Here is a 16,825-nt window from a genome sequence, read left to right as displayed (position 1 = left end):
GTAACTCCATTTCTTAGGTGAATTTTTCCATTATCGCCGGCTTCCCTCTGAGGGAAACGGATCTGTATGAGTTTCCCGGGACCTCCCCATCCCCTGGTTCCACATCTACGGCCCCAGCGGACTAACCACAAATTACACAATATTGTCACGCAGAGCCGCAGCGCCACTAGCGGTGTTCTCGCGAGACTTGGTTCTAGCCGATCATGTGACAACCCAAGATGGCGGTACCCAGCGAGACGGAGGAAGAGGCGGCAGTTTACTTAATAGTGAGCGGTATCCCCTCGGAGTTGCGCTCGGCCCAGTTACGGAGCTACTTTAGCCAGTTCCGGGAACAACGCGGCTGTGGCTTCCTCTCTTTCCACTACCGGCATCGTCCTGAGTGGACCCCTTCCCAGGCTGCTCCTGACTCTGCCCTAACTCCTGTCAGCCAGGTTCTCGCCCAGACTTCAGTCACCGATGCCCACACTCTCCCCACTCGGGACTCTACTCCCACCCAGACCCGCACCTGCTGCTGCGTCATCTCGGTACAAGGCGCGGCTCAAGCCCAAAGGCTGGTTCGCATGTACTCCGGCCGCCGGTGGCTGGATTCTCAGGGGACTTGGTTGCCCGGTCGTTGTGTCATCCGCAGACTTCGGTTACCCACTGAGGTATCAGGTACGGTTGGGAAAGATAATAGACTGGGCCTGCAGCAGAAGCACCTTTCCTGAAGGGTGAAGAGGATAACTTATTCATTGGTTATGATTCTTTAGGAGTATAGGTCATTTCTGGACAGAGCTTCAGGCTCAACTACAAAAAAAAGAGGAACAAAACCTGGAAAGTATGTGAGGATGATCTTCCATTTTCCAATTTATGCCCTCTTTGAGACTCTTTTCGCTATCGAGGGATTGATTTTGCACCAACCCAGAAAGATAAAAAGGAAATCAGATTTCTGAACTTCTTATTTATTACGCTCTTTTCGTTGCTCCCTACTCAGTCCTCTCTCGGCAAGATGCAGAGACAGTTTCTTTGGACAGCTTCCATTTTCATGGGAAACCACTTGGATGGAGAACAGGAAACACAGTGCAGAGCCCTCTAATTCATTCATTCACCAAAATCTAGCTTATATTTCTAGATCTAGTGTAACTGTAGTTGGTATGTAGTTGGACACATTGTGTGCTCAGAATCCTGAGAAGACAGATTTGTAAAGGGGTAATTGTCATAAATATGCCATTCTAATTGTTAACATTTACTGAGCACTTCCTGGGTACTTACTAGGCACTGTTCTAAGCCTTTCATTTTCTTATTGACTCCCTACAATAATCCTGTTAGATAGGAGCCATTGTTAGCCATTTTATAGATGAAGAAACTGAGGAGTGCAGTATTATATTACTTGCCCACAGTTACAGAGCTAGTATAGTAGGTGGCAGGGTCACAATACAAACCTAGGTATTTTGCTCTAGAGCCTATGCTGTTTATCACCAAGTTCTGTGAGAGGACAGAGGAGGGAGAAATCAATTTCCTAGAGGGATCAGGAAATGTAGTTTTTCATCTGGATCTTGAAAGATAAACAGGAGTTTGTGGGAAAAAAATGGTAAATGACATTTGCAGACAGAGATGTAAAAAGCCCATGAAACTTTCAGGGCAAGTCAAATTGTTGGATGTGGCTGGAGCACATGCTGTGTGTACAGGGGGTGAAAATTGGAGGCAGTTAAGAATCAGAAGGTCAACAGGAACCATATCTGGGAGAAACTTGTGTACTCTGGTGAGGTGCCAAGAAATGGCATGAAATTACTAGGTGGTTCTGGTTGGGGAATAGAGGAACTCTGGAGAAATTCGAAAGGGAGCAATTGCTTGAGGCTAAAGAATTTAAACCTCGACCAATTTCTGGCTCAAGTGTTGCTGGAGGCTTCTAGTTTTCAAGAGCCTTTCTTTTTCCTGCTTCCCAAGGTTTGGGCTCCTTTCCCTTCAAGACCCGGAAGGAACTACAGAGTCGGAAGGCTAAGAGTGAAGCCTTCACTTTGGCCGACCTGAGGCAACTGCCAGAGCTGAACCCACCGGTGCTGATGCCCAATGGAAATGTTGGGACTCCATTGAGAGTCTTTTTGGAGTTGATCCGGGCCTGCCGCCTGCCCCCTCGGATCATCACTCAGCTTCAGCTCCAGTTCCCCAAGACAGGCTCTTCCCGGCGCTATGGCAATGTGCCCTTCAAGTATGAGGATGCAGAGACTGTGGAGCAGGAAGAGCTTGTGTACACGGCTGAGGGTGAGGAAATACCCCAGGGAACCTGCCTGACGGATGTACCAGCCAGCCCCTGTGGCAAGGCCGAGGAGGAAGGGGAAAAAGAGGAGGAAGAAGAGTCACACTCAGATGACGTGAGTACAGTGAGCCACCTTGTCCTTGCTGGCCACTTGGAGGGGAGACCAAGGCATTAATAATACCACTCTTCAATTGTACATTAAAAGAGTTTTAAACCCAGGGTCCTCGGAAGGGTTCCAGAGTCAGAACTCCCTCACATTGAAGGTAAAACTTTATTTACATGTGCAAATAAGCATTTCTTTGGGGAGAGGGGCCAAAACTCTTATCAGAAGAGTCTCACAGGGGTCTTCTTTTCATTTCCTCAGAAGGACTGCAGGAGGGTCCTTTTCATAAATGAAAATCTACAACCAAGAGATAAGATCATCTAAGGAAGTAGAGGCAGAACTGGGATGTGAACCCAGACTTGTTCACTGCTTGTCTAACCTCCATGTGCTTTTATTATGTGGCTGAAAAGTCACCTCTATTTTCTGAGCTTGAGTCTGTGGATTGAACACTAGCCTCCACTCTAATTTTATCAATGAAATACACATTTTTTTTCTACTTCTTTCTCCAAACTTGGTTATGCATCCATAAAATCTGGAGAGGTATAATTTACTGGGAAACTTTTTTTTTTTCTTTGATGCACACTCTGGGTTAAAAATAATTTACCTATTTCTTTAAAACTCCAAGTGCACAGTTGCTAACATATCTGCAACACCGCCTTGCTGGTACTGTCTTAACTTTTCTCCAGCATCTGCTCTGCAGCAGTGATTCCTGAAACTTCATGGAATTTAACTGGGATAGGAGCCTCCAAGATTTCAAGGCAGGAGTCATCGTATCATTCCACAAGTCCAGTCAAGCAGTTGTAAACACAGGAGCTAGCACAGGATTCCAAAGATATTCTAAGATCAATTTCCCATCCTCAAAAGACCCTTAAATCTCCCTGGAGAGAAACAGCATCTGGAACGGCTGTATGTTGTGGTGAGCTAGGTTGAATGCCAGCTCTGCTACTCTTATGTACTATCTTGGGCAAATCATTTTACTCTCCTGAACTTAGGTTTCCTTATCTGTAGAATGGGGATAATGATACTTAACTTCATAGGGTTGTTGGGGTGATTAAAGGAATGAAGTTATGTGAAAGGGGCTGACACACAGTAGACAATAGGTATTAGTTCTTATCCTTTCTTCTTTTGTGACATCATGTCTAAAGGCCTAAATAGTGTGTGCTGATTAGCACTGACAATATTAGAGACCAGTGAGAGTGATTTGGACCTCAGTGTGGGTAGCTCCATGGAGGCTGTAGAACTTGAGGGATGAGGTTTTACTCAAGTGAATAAAAGGTGCTGAGAGGTCAGATATTTCAGGCAAAGGGAACAATATGACCAAAAGTGCAGAAATATGAGCGGGTCAGGTCTGTCAGGGGAAGGAGCAAGTATGTTGAGAAATGAGTTGGAGAGAGGTGTTGGTTAAGGCCTCAAGGGCCTAATATGTGTTGTATCTCAGAAAAATTTGGAGCAATGATGCTATGGGCCCATCTCACAGCCCTTTTGTGTCCTGAGCTGCCCTCCTTGTGGGCCTAAGGTCAGGAAGCTAGACAGGCAGGTCTCCGCTCCCCACCTTCTTCCAGGATGATGACCGGGGTGAGGAGTGGGAGCGTCATGAAGCGCTGCATGAGGACGTGACCAGACAGGAGCGTACTGCTGAGCGACTCTTTGAGGAGGAGATCGAGCTCAAGTGGGAGAAGGGTGGCTCCGGCCTGGTGTTCTACACTGATGCCCAGTTCTGGCAGGAGGAAGAAGGAGGTAATGCTGGAACCAGACAAGGGTGGGAGTGATCCCTCTTGCATTGGCTCAGGGCTCTCTATTCCACAGGGTGGATTCCCTGGTAGTGGGCCCAAATGAAGGGCTAGGGAAGTCGCTTACCTTAACTGTATATGAGAGACCAGTCATCCTTTTTAGGGGTGAGGAAATAAGTGGAGTGGATAGAAAAGACCTCCTGCAAATTCTGAATGACCCTCCCAGAGGAGAGATTTAAAACTACAATCAAAAGCCCCAAGTTCTAGAACATATGTTTAAGTCTAGATTTAACTCTCAACAAAACTGAAAACCCTTGGCTTACTTTGCTTGATGCTTTTATATCTGCAGACTTTGATGAACAGACAGCTGATGACTGGGATGTGGACATGAGTGTATACTACGACAGAGGTACTAATACTGGCCCAGGGGTTGCAGTGCTGGGAGGTTAAACTGGTGCCTTGGCCTTGCAGTGACACTTTACCCGACCTGCTTAGCAGAGGCTGAGACAGGACACCAGTTCCCTTGGGGTAGCTCACTGAGAGGCTTCCTCTCTTTAAGACATCTCCAGTTGAACACATCAAGTGCTGGTTGTAGTCAGAGCATTTTTCCTTTCTTTGTGGAGCAAGGACATGTGGGGACAGCCCTGAGGGAGCTCTGGTCTGATGGGCAGGCCCTGATCAAGTGGGAGGATCAGGAATTCAGGCTCTGGTTAAGAATTTATACTGTAGAGTCAAAAATGCACTAGAGTGGTGGTGGAAGGTGAAGACCTGGGTTCTAATTCTCTCTTACTTGTTGGTATGATTCTTCTGTACTACAATTTCCTCATTTGTAAGATGGGAGAGCCATGGTTCCTACTCTTGGCAAGCTTCCAGTGCAATGAGAAAATAATAAAGTAATAAAACACCATAAAGATGAATTCATAAATCTTGTGAGGAAGTCCTAGAAACCTGATTGTTACCCCTTCTGCTGAGAGAGACCCCTCTGCAAACTGGGCTCTGCTTCCTCAGATGGTGGAGACAAGGATGCCCGAGACTCTGTCCAAATGCGTCTGGAACAGAGACTTCGTGATGGTCAGGAGAATGGCTCTGTGATCAAACGCCAGGTGGGCACCTTTGAGCGCCACACCAAGGTGAGCACTGTACCCAGTCCATTGACTCCTTTGTCTTCTCTATCTCCATTCCTTCGCTTCTCCTTCCCCTCTCCCACTTAAGAGCCCCATCTCTTGAGTCTTCTCCTTTCCCTCTGCAGGGCATTGGACGGAAAGTGATGGAGCAGCAGGGCTGGGCTGAGGGCCAGGGCCTGGGCAGCCAGTGCTCAGGGGTGCCTGAGGCCCTGGATAGTGATGGCCAGCACCCTAGATGCAAGCATGGATTGGGGTGAGTATAGCTGAGGGACTATCCTGGGAGCGCAAGCAAGCCTTTCAGCTGTACCCTGGTTCCTTCTTCCCTTTGGTTTTGGGATGGGTGCTGGGGACTCCTAGGAATGAACTTTAAAGCAGAGTTAGAAAATAAGTAAGTTTGGATCTCTAGTCTAAGGAATTTGGACCTGATTGCCATTAGGAAATGACTTTAAGTAAGTCAGAGTAGTGACAGTTGTTCTAAACTTTGTGTACTATTTAAAATGAAAACAATATGTGAGACCTCTAGTTGCTGGCAAAGTTGATGGACAGATAAGGGGGTGGAGAGCAAAGAATCAGATTTAGAGGCTCCTGTCTTTGGAATAAACCAGATGTAGTAGCTACTTCCCTTTCCCTTCCCAACCCTTTTTACTGGGGTTTGAGAAAGACCAGTCCTCTCACTGAGAGCTCTTTCTAATCCAGGTACCATGGAGAGAAGCTACAGCCATTTGGGCAACTGAAGAGGCCCCGTGGAACTGGTTTGGGACTCATCTCCACCATCTATGATGAGCCCCTACCCCAGGACCAGGGGGAGTCACTGCTCCGCAGCCAGCCACCCACCAGCATGAAGTTTCGGACAAATATGACCTTTGTGAGGGGTTCCAGCTGTGCCTTGGACAGCTCCCCAGAGCCTGAGTGACAGGTTCAGGGGCTTCCTTAGTCAATATCACTTGTAACTGCACATTGGCAGCCCTCTGTCCTGGCCTTATCTCCCACTGAAACAGAAGTCAGGAGCAGCAATCTACAGGGATTGTTTAGGATGCTTTGTTCAGAACTTGCCTTCTGGATCTCTACCTCAAGGGCATTTTTCCAAAAAGCCCCTACCCTGCCCTTCTATATAAGGGCTTGATGACCTCTTCTTCTTGGTCGCCTAACCCTGGGTCCCTCTTTGGGCTTGCCCCTGCTGTCTACCCCAGTACCTTGAAAAGCTGGATTGCCTGAGGTTATCAGAACAGCGTTCCTTGTCACCATGAAAGCCAGAGAGCTGGAAGAGGAGAGGATTTGTGGCGCTCGGGAGAGACTGTCTTGGGACGGGCCCTCCACCGCCTCTGTCCCTAACTGGCTTGGACCAGACAGGAGAGAATCTGCGGGAGGTGCTCTGGGAATGAGAAAATAAAGAAATTTATGATCGGATTTCTCTTCTGATTTGAGCCTGGAGGAAGGTCGGAGGAAAATGTTTCCCTCGCTGGGGTTGAAAAGCGGCACACAGCCACGTCCCTCGGCGCAAAGTTGTGTCGTCACCGAAAAGGCGGAACTTCCGCAACACGGCAGTTTCCGTCGTCGTCCGGAAGTCGGTGTTGGTCCGGCTAGTGCCGGGACGTTTGCTGCTCTTGCACTGCTCGGTTCCTTGCTGCTGTTCCTTAGGCGACCCCGGGACATCACCGCCGACCCTCCACGAAGTGCGCGTCGGGGATTCCGTCGCCCTAGGCTCTCGTTTCAGGCGTGGCCGCCCGCCGTGTTTCTTCTGCAGAGCTTACCTGCTGCATACGGGATCGCGTGCTTCCCATGGCGGGCGCCGCTCCGGCCACGGCCTTTGGGCAGGCGGTGATCGGCCCGCCGGGCTCGGGGAAGACCACATACTGCCTGGGTATGAGTGAGTTCCTGCGCTCGCTAGGCCGGCGCGTGGCGGTAGTGAACCTGGACCCGGCCAATGAGGGGCTTCCGTACGAGTGCGCTGTGGACGTGGGCGAGCTGGTGGGACTGGGCGACGTGATGGACGCGCTGTGCCTTGGGCCCAACGGCGGCCTGCTCTACTGCATGGAGTACCTGGAGGCCAACCTGGACTGGCTGCGTGGCAAACTTGATTCCCTCCGTGGCTATTACTTCCTCTTCGACTGCCCAGGCCAAGTTGAGCTCTGCACGCACCACGGTGCCCTGCGCAGCATCTTCTCCCAGATGGCACAGTGGGATCTCAGGGTGCGTCTTGGGTTGAGCAGGACCATTTTGCAAATGGAGGAACTGAGACGGGGGTGGGGGGACATGCCACACCCCCATGTCACACAGCGAAGTAGGGGCCGAGTGTAACGTGCGATTTCCAATTCTGGCCCTGCCACTGACTCGCTTTGTGGTCCTCCGTAAGTCCTTTTATCTCTCAGAACCTCAGTTTTCTCATCTGTAAATTGGGTGTTTTAGTGCCCAATTTGGGATTATTGGAAGTATGGAAGGAGTGACATGGAAAGTGGCATAGAGATTGTTGGTGTGAGTTGGGGGGCAAAAGTAAGTGAAAGAGTCAGATGCAGTGAGAATCGAACCAGTTGCCCACTGGGAGGCTCAGTGCAAGGTATCTTGTAAGAAAATGCCCATATCTTCTAGGAAGAGGAAATGAGTATGGCTATTAGAATGAATCAGAAGGAGAACACTATTGGGGAAGGCTTGCACTGTGTCCTATGGAGTCCCCAGTCTGAAGGGGGAGACATAACCCTGATGGAATGTTCCCTGCCTCCCCAGACCACTCTCACCCTGTCTCTTTCTCCCCTCCCAGTTGACTGCTGTCCACCTGGTAGATTCTCACTACTGCACAGACCCAGCCAAGTTCATTTCAGTTCTGTGTACCTCCCTGGCCACCATGCTGCACATAGAGCTCCCCCATGTCAACCTCCTCTCCAAGATGGACCTCATTGAGCACTATGGGAAGCTGGGTAAGAGCTCCTGTTCTGGGTAGGCAAGGTGTAGGGTAGCGACTGAGCCAGAATGAAGCAGAGATCTCAGCTGAAGGAAGCTGCCTCCAGGGACCATTCGTGGCTTGGTGATCATTGCCACAATCAGGTGTCCTGACCCCTGCCCATTTATTTTGTGCTTGATACTCTTCTGGGTTTGGGGAACAAGGGAGCTACAGATGGTAATATATATTATGAAGGAATTAAAACCAAATAATGGGACAGCGAGTGGAGGGGGTAAGCAGCACCATCTGAGCTGAGACCAGAGTGGTGAGGAGCCAGCTAAAGGAGAACTATTCTAGGAAGAGGGACGAGTAGGGGTAAAGGCTCTTTGTCAGGAAAGAGCTTTATTGTTCAATGAAAAGGGTAGGATGCGGAGCGGGCATGTAGCTGAGATAGTGCTCAGGGGAAGAGTGGTAGGAAATGAAGTCAGAGAAGTAAGTAGGGGCCAGAACCTGTACATAGGAAATACATCCATGAATATTAAGGGAATAGCATGAACTGAAAAGGCCATTCTGACTGCTTTATGGAGAATGAATTGTAAGGGAAAAGAATTTTGAAAACAGAGCTCCTTTAGGAGATTTTAACAGCAGCCCAGGCAGCGGTAGTGAAAATGACAAATAGATTCAAAACTTGCTGAAAAAATAGGATTTCTTTGTGGACTGGATGTGGAGAAAGAGGAGTTAAGGATGTTGCTCAGGTTTCTGACTGAGCCAGTGGACAGATAAAGGAGTCGTTTGTCAAGGTAGGGAGGACTGAGGGAAAAGCAGGCTGGTTTGAGGTGGGAGAATTGCATAAGGACCCTACAGCCAGCAATTCTTTCCTACAAAATTAGTGATCCACTGATCTGAGGGCATCAATTTCCCTAAATAGTATCTCCAGCCACAAAGGAACCTAGAGAAGAACAGCTGTAGGGACTAGCAGTGAGCAGGAAGCGAGGTTGTTAGGACAGTGAAGTGTAGGGGCCATGTACAGGGAGGCCGACTGGCTGCTAGTCAGGTCATGGAGGGGCCCAGAGTTCTGGTCCATCTCTCTGCAAGCCCAGAAACTGCATTTTACATATGCCCAGATGATGCAGTCCTCTCAAGTTCTCCCCTTTCACAGCCTCCAGCCTGAATGGTTACGTGATGGTCTTTGACCTTTCTAGCTCTGACTCTTGACAGTCATCCTCACTAATGTGCAAACCAGATGAGGCATTTGAGGCCAAGAGACTTTATATGAATAGCCCAAGGTTAATCACACAGCTAGTATGGTAGCTGAGATGAAATCTAAACCCAGATGTACCTGGCTCCAGTTTCTTAATTCTCATTGAGGAACATATCTATCAAGCAATCCAAGAAGTTGGAATGTCCATTCTTCCTTTAGTCACAAGGGTGTCAGTTTCTAATTAGAGCTGATTAGAACATGGGAGGCAGAGTGCAAGGAGTGAGTTGATAGATCTCTGATGGCCTGATTCCCTGGTCTCACTTTGGGTTAGATCTGCTGAGTAGCCTGATTGCTTGAGTTTTCCAGGCTGAAATGGACAGTGCAGGGAGGCCCATTTTCCTTCTCTTAGCAGGAAGTTTGTAGTCATAGAACTGAGTCAGGGGCCTCCAAGTCATCTAGTCTGGTCTCCTCATTTTACATTAAGAAGGAACTAGCTCAGAAAGAGAAAGTAATTTACCCAGAGGCCGCCCTGCTAGAGTCCTTACAGTGTGTGTACCAGGACCTTGGAGCATTACCTGACTGAGTTTCATGAGAGAGGACCAAGCAGTCTAGTGGGTACTACCATTGATCAAGCACTTCTCTGTACCAGACCCTGGGGTTATAGCATTTAATCCTCACAGCAGCCCCCCAAGATGGGTATCTGCCCACATAGTATATCACAGAACTAACTGGTAAAAGCAATTATTTCCTTCTTAGTAACTTCATTTCAATGCCATTGTCGAATTAATGAACAAATGAATGAATGACGGCAAAGGAAGAAAGAAAGAAAATATGGTCCCTATCCTCAGGGCTTTAGCCTGATGCCAGCTGCTCCTGAACCTTAGCTCCTTCTCTCCTTAGCCTTTAACTTGGACTACTACACAGAGGTTCTGGACCTCTCCTATTTGCTCGACCACCTGGCTTCTGACCCCTTTTTCCGCCACTACCGTCAGCTCAATGAGAAACTGGTGCAGCTCATTGAAGACTACAGCCTGGTCTCCTTCATTCCTCTCAATATCCAGGTACCTGGGACTAAGAGGCTTCTTCCCTTAGCTATAGGCTCTGACAGTGCCTGGGTTCTCACCAAGCCAAGGGTACACTAGACTTTGAGGACTCAAAGAGTGGTCTTTGTCCTAAGTCTGACTATCATTTTGTCCCCTTGGTTTTGGGACCAGGGGCTCAGGTGGGCAGAACTCAATTAAAGAGGATGGACCAAATGTTGGCCCTACCTATTCTGTGTAGTTAGGTTCTCTGTACACATGTTCCTTCCTCAGTGTAAACACGGATGAGGTCAGAAAGTCACCAGCAAGAGACTTGACCAAGGCCAGGGTCAAGTCTCAAGACTCCTTCAAGATGGGCAATTGCTTGTTGATTTTGTGTGATAGGCAAAGTCATACCCAACCCCGGTGCCTCTCACCTTGCACTTTGCAAAGATAACCTGGGAGACACCCGTGCATGTTAGATTTCTTTCTGCAATGCTTGGACTTGAGTGAATTTATCTCTTTCCTGTTTAATGCCATACTTTTTTTCTTTAAAATGAGGAGGTGTGAACCATATAATAGTAATAATAACAACTACCACTTACTGAAAGCTTTCTGTGCTAGGCATTGTGTTAAAACTATAATGCATTATTTTGAAATCTTTTTCCAATCATGTGATGTATAAACTGTTCTTACTACTTTTCTGTGGATGAACAAATAGGTTACATGCATATTTATTGGGTACTTACTGTTAGCTAAGTACTGTGCCAGGCACTGGGGATACCTCAACAAATGAGTTGCTGACTTCAAGGGGTGCACTGTCAAGTAGAGGAGGCAGTTGAGTTAGTAACTTATTAATAGTAAGATGGTAGAAACAGACCTACAATAAGGATAAACCCTCGGGACCATGGGTGTTCATAGAGGAGCTTATTAGGGTCTATTCTAATCTAGGTGGGTTGGTCGGGAAAGATGGGATGCAGCTAGGCCTCTGGGAACATGTAGAAGTACTCCAGGCCAGGGAAGCTGCATATACAGAGGCTTCATGAAGCAAGATTGAGGGGATGTTTGGAGACTAAGCAGTTTGGTACAACCTCAATTCTACACACCTGTTTTACTCATAGAGTTGTTTCCTCTCCACCCAGGACAAAGAGAGTATCCAGCGGGTCCTACAGGCTGTGGATAAAGCCAATGGCTACTGCTTTGGAGTCCAAGAGCAGCGAAGCCTGGAAGCCATGATGTCTGCTGCAATGGGAGCTGACTTCCATTTCTCTTCGTATCCTTGCTCTCTAGCCTCTCAGCCACAGCCAGGAGGGGGAGACATGGGGCTCAGGAGTGGCCAGATGTACCCTTGTAAATGACTGATTTTGTGTTGACCAGTTGGGCTCCTTGGTGACTGTCTTTCATGCGCAAAAGCTGGTCCCTTAGAAGGCTTCAGAGTTGGTTGGACTCAATGGCAGGGGAGGCAGAAGGAGCAAGAAATACAGAGGCCCAGGGATGAAAGGTCACTGGTCATTTGGGAGAGATGCAGGGGGTTCACTTTGCCTGGTGTCTTAAGTGTGAAAGGGCGTGCAGAGGTGCAGGGGAGGTGGGCAGTGCTGCCGATGGAGGGCCGGAGTGCTCTGCTAAGGTGTATGGACTTTAGCTCGTGGGCGAGCAGTGGGAACCAGCACAGTATTGTTGAACAGGGTGTGACATGATCAGATGTACATTTTTGAAAAGCCCTGCTAAGTGTGGAAAATGTATTTAAGGGGTGTGATTTGGGGCAGGAGAGTTTTTTCAGTCTCTGGATGAAAAGAGTTGAAACATTAGTACTGAGAATAGAAAGAAGGGTATGGATTGGAAAAATATTAAGGAGATAGACTACCAGACTTGGTGACTGGATGGTTATGGGATAGTGGCGTTGGAGCAGAATTTAGACTCCCAGATTGTGGCTTAGACAGTGGTATGGGTGGTTGTGCTGGTCACTGAAGCAAGGAAAGGAAGAGGAACGTTTGTCACGTATCTGGAAAGGATGAAAGCTGGCAGGTTTGTTTGAGGGGGTCCCCGGACAATCAGCTGTCTGAGAGACACACCTTCGGAACTGGACCAGTGGGAGTGGGGCTGAGGTCACGTATGGGTGTCTCTCGGGTCACAGAGGCTTCAGGTGTGGCAGGACAGGGAAGTCCAAGCCCTCTAGGCTGGTTTCAGATTTGGCATCTACACAGGATGCTGGAGAAGGAGCCCTCCAGAGTCCCTGGGGAAGGAGGAAAGTAGTTCCAGCTAACACTTAGTGATCTGTGTAGGTTCTTTCACTCATGGGAAACAAAGCTCACAGGGAAACAGATGAGTCTATAAATGATGGTAGACATCATTTATAGACTGTGCAGTGTTTGAAGAAGGGACTGAGGAGCTGCCTCACACATGGAGTTAAAATGTTGGCAAATTCAACTGCATGTTCTCAGCAAAAAATGGGAGGGGCACTTTCAATAGTGCCATGATATTTTGCACACTACATTTTATGCATTCATACATGTTATACAGGATTCTATTCATAAAATCATATACTATATTTAATAAATGATTTAAGGAATTTTAAGAGTATTTTTAATAACCATATTTATTTGTGCTGATTTTAGATTCTGGCCACCATCCTAATCTCCTTAAGGTTCATCTTCACTCTATATAAGATAATTAGGGATTGATACAAAGAAGGGAAAAGTCAGCTCTGCTGAGAAATGAGTGGGTGAAGAAAGCTTCTTGGACGCAGAACCAAGATTTAAACCATTGTGGTCTGGCTCTGAGCATGTGTCGTAACATGGAACTAGCATTCTCTGGTCCTTTGAGCCTCAGCAATGTGGGGAATTGGTGAATATTGGAGCATTTGGGTCTGGATGCTTTGAGGGGCTTCTCAGACCCGGTTGGTCTCTATTGCCCGAAGCTATAATTATGAGGAAGGGAGAGAGATGGAAGGAATCTGCCAGATAGAGGGCAGGTGTCGGTAGAGGTCAGATTCCACCCAGCATAGTTCCCTATTCTTGCCTTTGCTTTCAGCCTTGACACACCATCCCTCAGTACCCTGGGCATTCAGGAGAAGTACCTGGCACCCTCAGACCATTCTGTGGAGCAGGAAACTATGAAGCTGTAACAACAAACAGCTCTGGAGAACAAGAGGCATAACCCAGCGCGGGGGAGAGCTGTAGCTCCCAGTGAGCAGTGGACAGCTCAACAAGCTGCAGATGCAGGCCTGGCTGGGAGGCCGGCAAGGGGACACCCAGTCCTACAAAGGACTTCTGGCCAAAAACCAGACATGGTGCCAAGCAGAGCACCCACAACAAGCAGAGCACCTCAATGTTCATGAGCTCTGGGCACTGCCACCAGGAATTTAGCACGGCCCCACTCAGGCAGGCTATGGTGGAATGTGCAACAATACAAGTTTATTTTCTACCTTTTGTGGCTTTCAAACTTTCTTCAACCATCCAGGGAGCTGAGGGTAGAAGAAGGCAATTTCACGCTCCCTCTGAAGAGTTCTGTTTCTCCATACAGGGCAGTGTTTCCCCTGAAGCACAGGATCATTCTAGAGGCTTGACACTCATCCCCTGATCATGTACTTTTGTTAATCTTCAGTTTTAACAGTGATCCTTACGCTTGAGCTTTCAGAGGCAACACTTTTTAGCTAGATCATAACATTTTCATTGTATTTATTTCAGTTTCATTCTATTTTTGGCAAGTGCTAACTAGTTTTCCATTTATAGTAGTAATTAAAAGTACTTTAAAAGGTTCTTCATATGAAGTGAGTTGTTTAAAGAAAAACAGGTATATATAATGTGACAGGGGGCATGGCAAAAATTCAGAAAAAAGTTTGAAGATGGAAATAGTGGTGTTTGCTTTCTTTGCTCTTTTTGCAGCCGGTTGAATGCATTTCATACTTTCAGCCAGTAGGTGGCATCACAGGCTTTTGCAGTTGTAGCTTGACTGCACAAGGCAACAGATAGCAGTTGTGCCAGAAGTCTTATTTGCAGACACTCCTGTTAACACACATGAGGGGCTTGGTATTTTACCAAGTGCTTTTACACACATGGTCCTCATGTGGTTCACACAGCATCTCCTAGAGATACAGACAAGATGGGAGACTCTCAAGAGGCCCCAACTTTACAGTGAGGAAACAGATGAATTTGAACTTTGGTCAGCCTGGTTCTCTCATAGCCCACTTCTTAATCGTGAGTACTTAATGCTGAAAAGTCACAGACAGTATCCACAGGATTTTTTAAAAAATTTTTTTGTAGCCAGTCAGAAGAAAGAATGGACACCTGTAGAATATTACTGAATCATCAAGGGGAAGGTAGGACACTAGTGGTTTGAGCAGTTGAATAATTCAGTTTAGGAAAATCTATTCTGAAGTGGCACTGAGTTGGCAGTGACCGAGCTTTGCTTCCAGTTTGGGCAGCCAGAACAGAGAGGGGTTTTGAGGAGACTCCTGTGGCTGGAACAGGATGAAAGCAGCCAACCTCTGCTCCCACGCCTGGCCTGGGAGGGGGTAATAATGGGGGGCTGCTTCCCCAGCCTCTTTCATCTGAGGCGTTCAAAGCTCCTCACTCCTATTAACACCCTGCAAAGTAGGTGGGGAGTATCCACAGAGCAGGCCAGGGAAACTGAGGCCAGGAAGCACAGCCTGGGGCTGGCCGTGAGTCACCTGTAGGGCCTGGAGCCCAGAAATCCAGACGCCCAGGCTGCTGGACAAATCTCTCATCAGGACATGAGGATGGGGCTGTTTTTAAAACCCATACCAATAGCTGTGGTCATGGGTTTCCAAGCTTACCCCATCACAGAGGCCTCAGCTCTTTACTAAAGCAAGTCGTCATTTAGAAGTTTGTGGGTTCATATCCAAGCACCCCCAGCTTTAATTCTCTGCAGTCATGGAGTGGAGAAGGATGGAAATAATCTAAAACCTTAGTTACAGGCCTCGATGTGACAGCACGGGCGTTTCTCCTGCAGTAAAGTTCCGTAAACCTCCCAATGACAGCAGAATAATTGTCATTATTTGAGAGGGGACAACACAATGCAGAAAAAAGACGTCTGGGTTCCAGGTCTGTTCCTGTGAAATGCAAAGGGGGGGAGAAGGAGCATCCTCCAGCATGGGTGGGATATGGCAACCATCTTTAAGATTTTTTTTTTCAATTTCCTGATTAAAAATAGAATTAGACTCAACCTCATAACAAAAATATATAATAAATTTTCTATTTAAATATATATTTTGTGTATTTCTTTATACATGCAGAAGGATAGTTACATAGCATTGGTATAAGTGAGATAATGTAATTGCTTTCTAACCTTTTTCTAGTCAACACTGTTTCATGTAATTAAAGATAAAGACCTTTTTAATGTTTACATGATAATATTCTGTGGTATGGCTATGACATTGCTTACCTATCCAGACTCTCCTGGTTAGTCTATAAGTCATTGCCAATTTTTTGCTATTGTAAGTAGTGCTGCGATTAATATCTTTGTACCAAAATCTTTGGGTCTCTGACCTAACTTACTACAGAGTCATAGAAACGAAATGGCTGATGTTTTCCAGGTTCTGGGTTCACATTGCCAAAATGCCTCACAGAAAAGCACCACTCTACATCTCACAGATACTGTCTGAAAGTTCTCCTCTCCTCCACACCTCACTTGGCAAATTATGAACAACTTCTGGAGGAAGGAAAGCCTCTTTGAGTGCCTTAGAAGGAACCTTCTTGGTCATTTCCACTAATCACTGACTGGATAGATTCATTTCCTGGCTCTGAATTGGGGACCCCAGCAATTGGAAGATAGTGTTTGTAACTTATCAAGCTTAAGAGCAAGGGTGACACCCTAAAGTCCACAGAGCTGAAGCATAGTCGGTCTGTTCTCAGCTGTTTCTGAATTAGCAAAATGCTCACCCCTAGTTGGCTGAGACTAGGAAGACTGACCCCATTAAAGTCTAGGGGAAGGTTGGTCTTGGATATTCTCTGTCCTTTCTCAAGGCTCCTGAATAGGGGAGGAGAGCGACTTCAGACCCATCTCAGCATTACCAAGGCCCCCTCTGTTTTTGAAAGCAGAAGGGAGGCCCAACTGCCCCCAGCCTCCTGGAGTGAAACCCTCTAGCAAACTGAGTGGCTACCTTCCCTTTTCTTCTCTCTTGCCCCTGATCATTGAGCCCTTACCCAAGCTAGTCTGAGCTGTCCACTCCTCTTTCTGTCCCCTTTAGAAGGAAGAATCCCAAATTAGCACATACCTCAACGGCATCAGGCCTGCTGAGAACAAGGGAAGCCATAAGTTTCATTTCAAACCCATTGCAGGATTTAGAGCCCAACTACAATGAAAAAAAGGTGATTATTGGTAAAATGCAAAGTTTTCATTTTTTTTCCCAACCAAAAACCTGAAGCAGTTGAGGGAGATGAAAGGCTCCTTCAAAGCCACCCCCAATCAAAATTACAAGCAGTATTCTAGCTGTGCAAATACAGCTCCCTTCACACTTCCTATATATTCTGGAGCCTCCACATTGCTCTGTGGAACCATAGAAACCACACAGATGGG

At 47.2% G+C, this 16,825-nt stretch overlaps 3 protein-coding genes across 3 annotated transcripts in view; 2 read left to right on the top strand and 1 right to left on the bottom strand.

The window, feature by feature from the left end:
• Positions 1–211: 211 nt before the first annotated feature.
• GPATCH3 (G-patch domain containing 3) lies at positions 212–6,600 on the top strand. Its single transcript, XM_016132121.2, has 7 exons — positions 212–654; positions 1,927–2,351; positions 3,902–4,076; positions 4,419–4,478; positions 5,078–5,199; positions 5,319–5,446; positions 5,890–6,600. The coding sequence occupies exons 1-7, from the start codon at positions 219–221 to the stop codon at positions 6,104–6,106; spliced, it is 1,563 nt and encodes a 520-aa protein (XP_015987607.2). The 5' UTR covers positions 212–218; the 3' UTR covers positions 6,107–6,600.
• A 133-nt stretch (positions 6,601–6,733) lies between these two features.
• Positions 6,734–14,046, top strand: GPN2 (GPN-loop GTPase 2). The gene is made up of 5 exons (XM_016132122.2): positions 6,734–7,383; positions 7,949–8,105; positions 10,170–10,330; positions 11,431–11,561; positions 13,340–14,046. The coding sequence occupies exons 1-5, from the start codon at positions 6,973–6,975 to the stop codon at positions 13,410–13,412; spliced, it is 933 nt and encodes a 310-aa protein (XP_015987608.1). The 5' UTR covers positions 6,734–6,972; the 3' UTR covers positions 13,413–14,046.
• Positions 14,047–16,439: 2,393 nt separating this feature from the next.
• ZDHHC18 (zinc finger DHHC-type palmitoyltransferase 18) overlaps positions 16,440–16,825 on the bottom strand; it is a 35,965-nt gene continuing 35,579 nt past the window's right edge. Inside the window, exon 9 of the mRNA XM_036230405.1 lies at positions 16,440–16,601. Coding sequence (XP_036086298.1) covers positions 16,458–16,601 — 144 coding nt within the window. The 3' untranslated portion in view covers positions 16,440–16,457. The remainder of the gene's footprint in view (positions 16,602–16,825) is intronic.

This window comes from Rousettus aegyptiacus, unplaced genomic scaffold (genome assembly GCF_014176215.1).
Source record: "Rousettus aegyptiacus isolate mRouAeg1 unplaced genomic scaffold, mRouAeg1.p scaffold_m13_p_1, whole genome shotgun sequence".
NCBI classification, from domain to species: Eukaryota; Metazoa; Chordata; class Mammalia; order Chiroptera; family Pteropodidae; genus Rousettus; species Rousettus aegyptiacus.
Note: the sequence above shows the minus strand (reverse complement) of the source record. Positions and strands in the feature narration are given on the sequence as shown.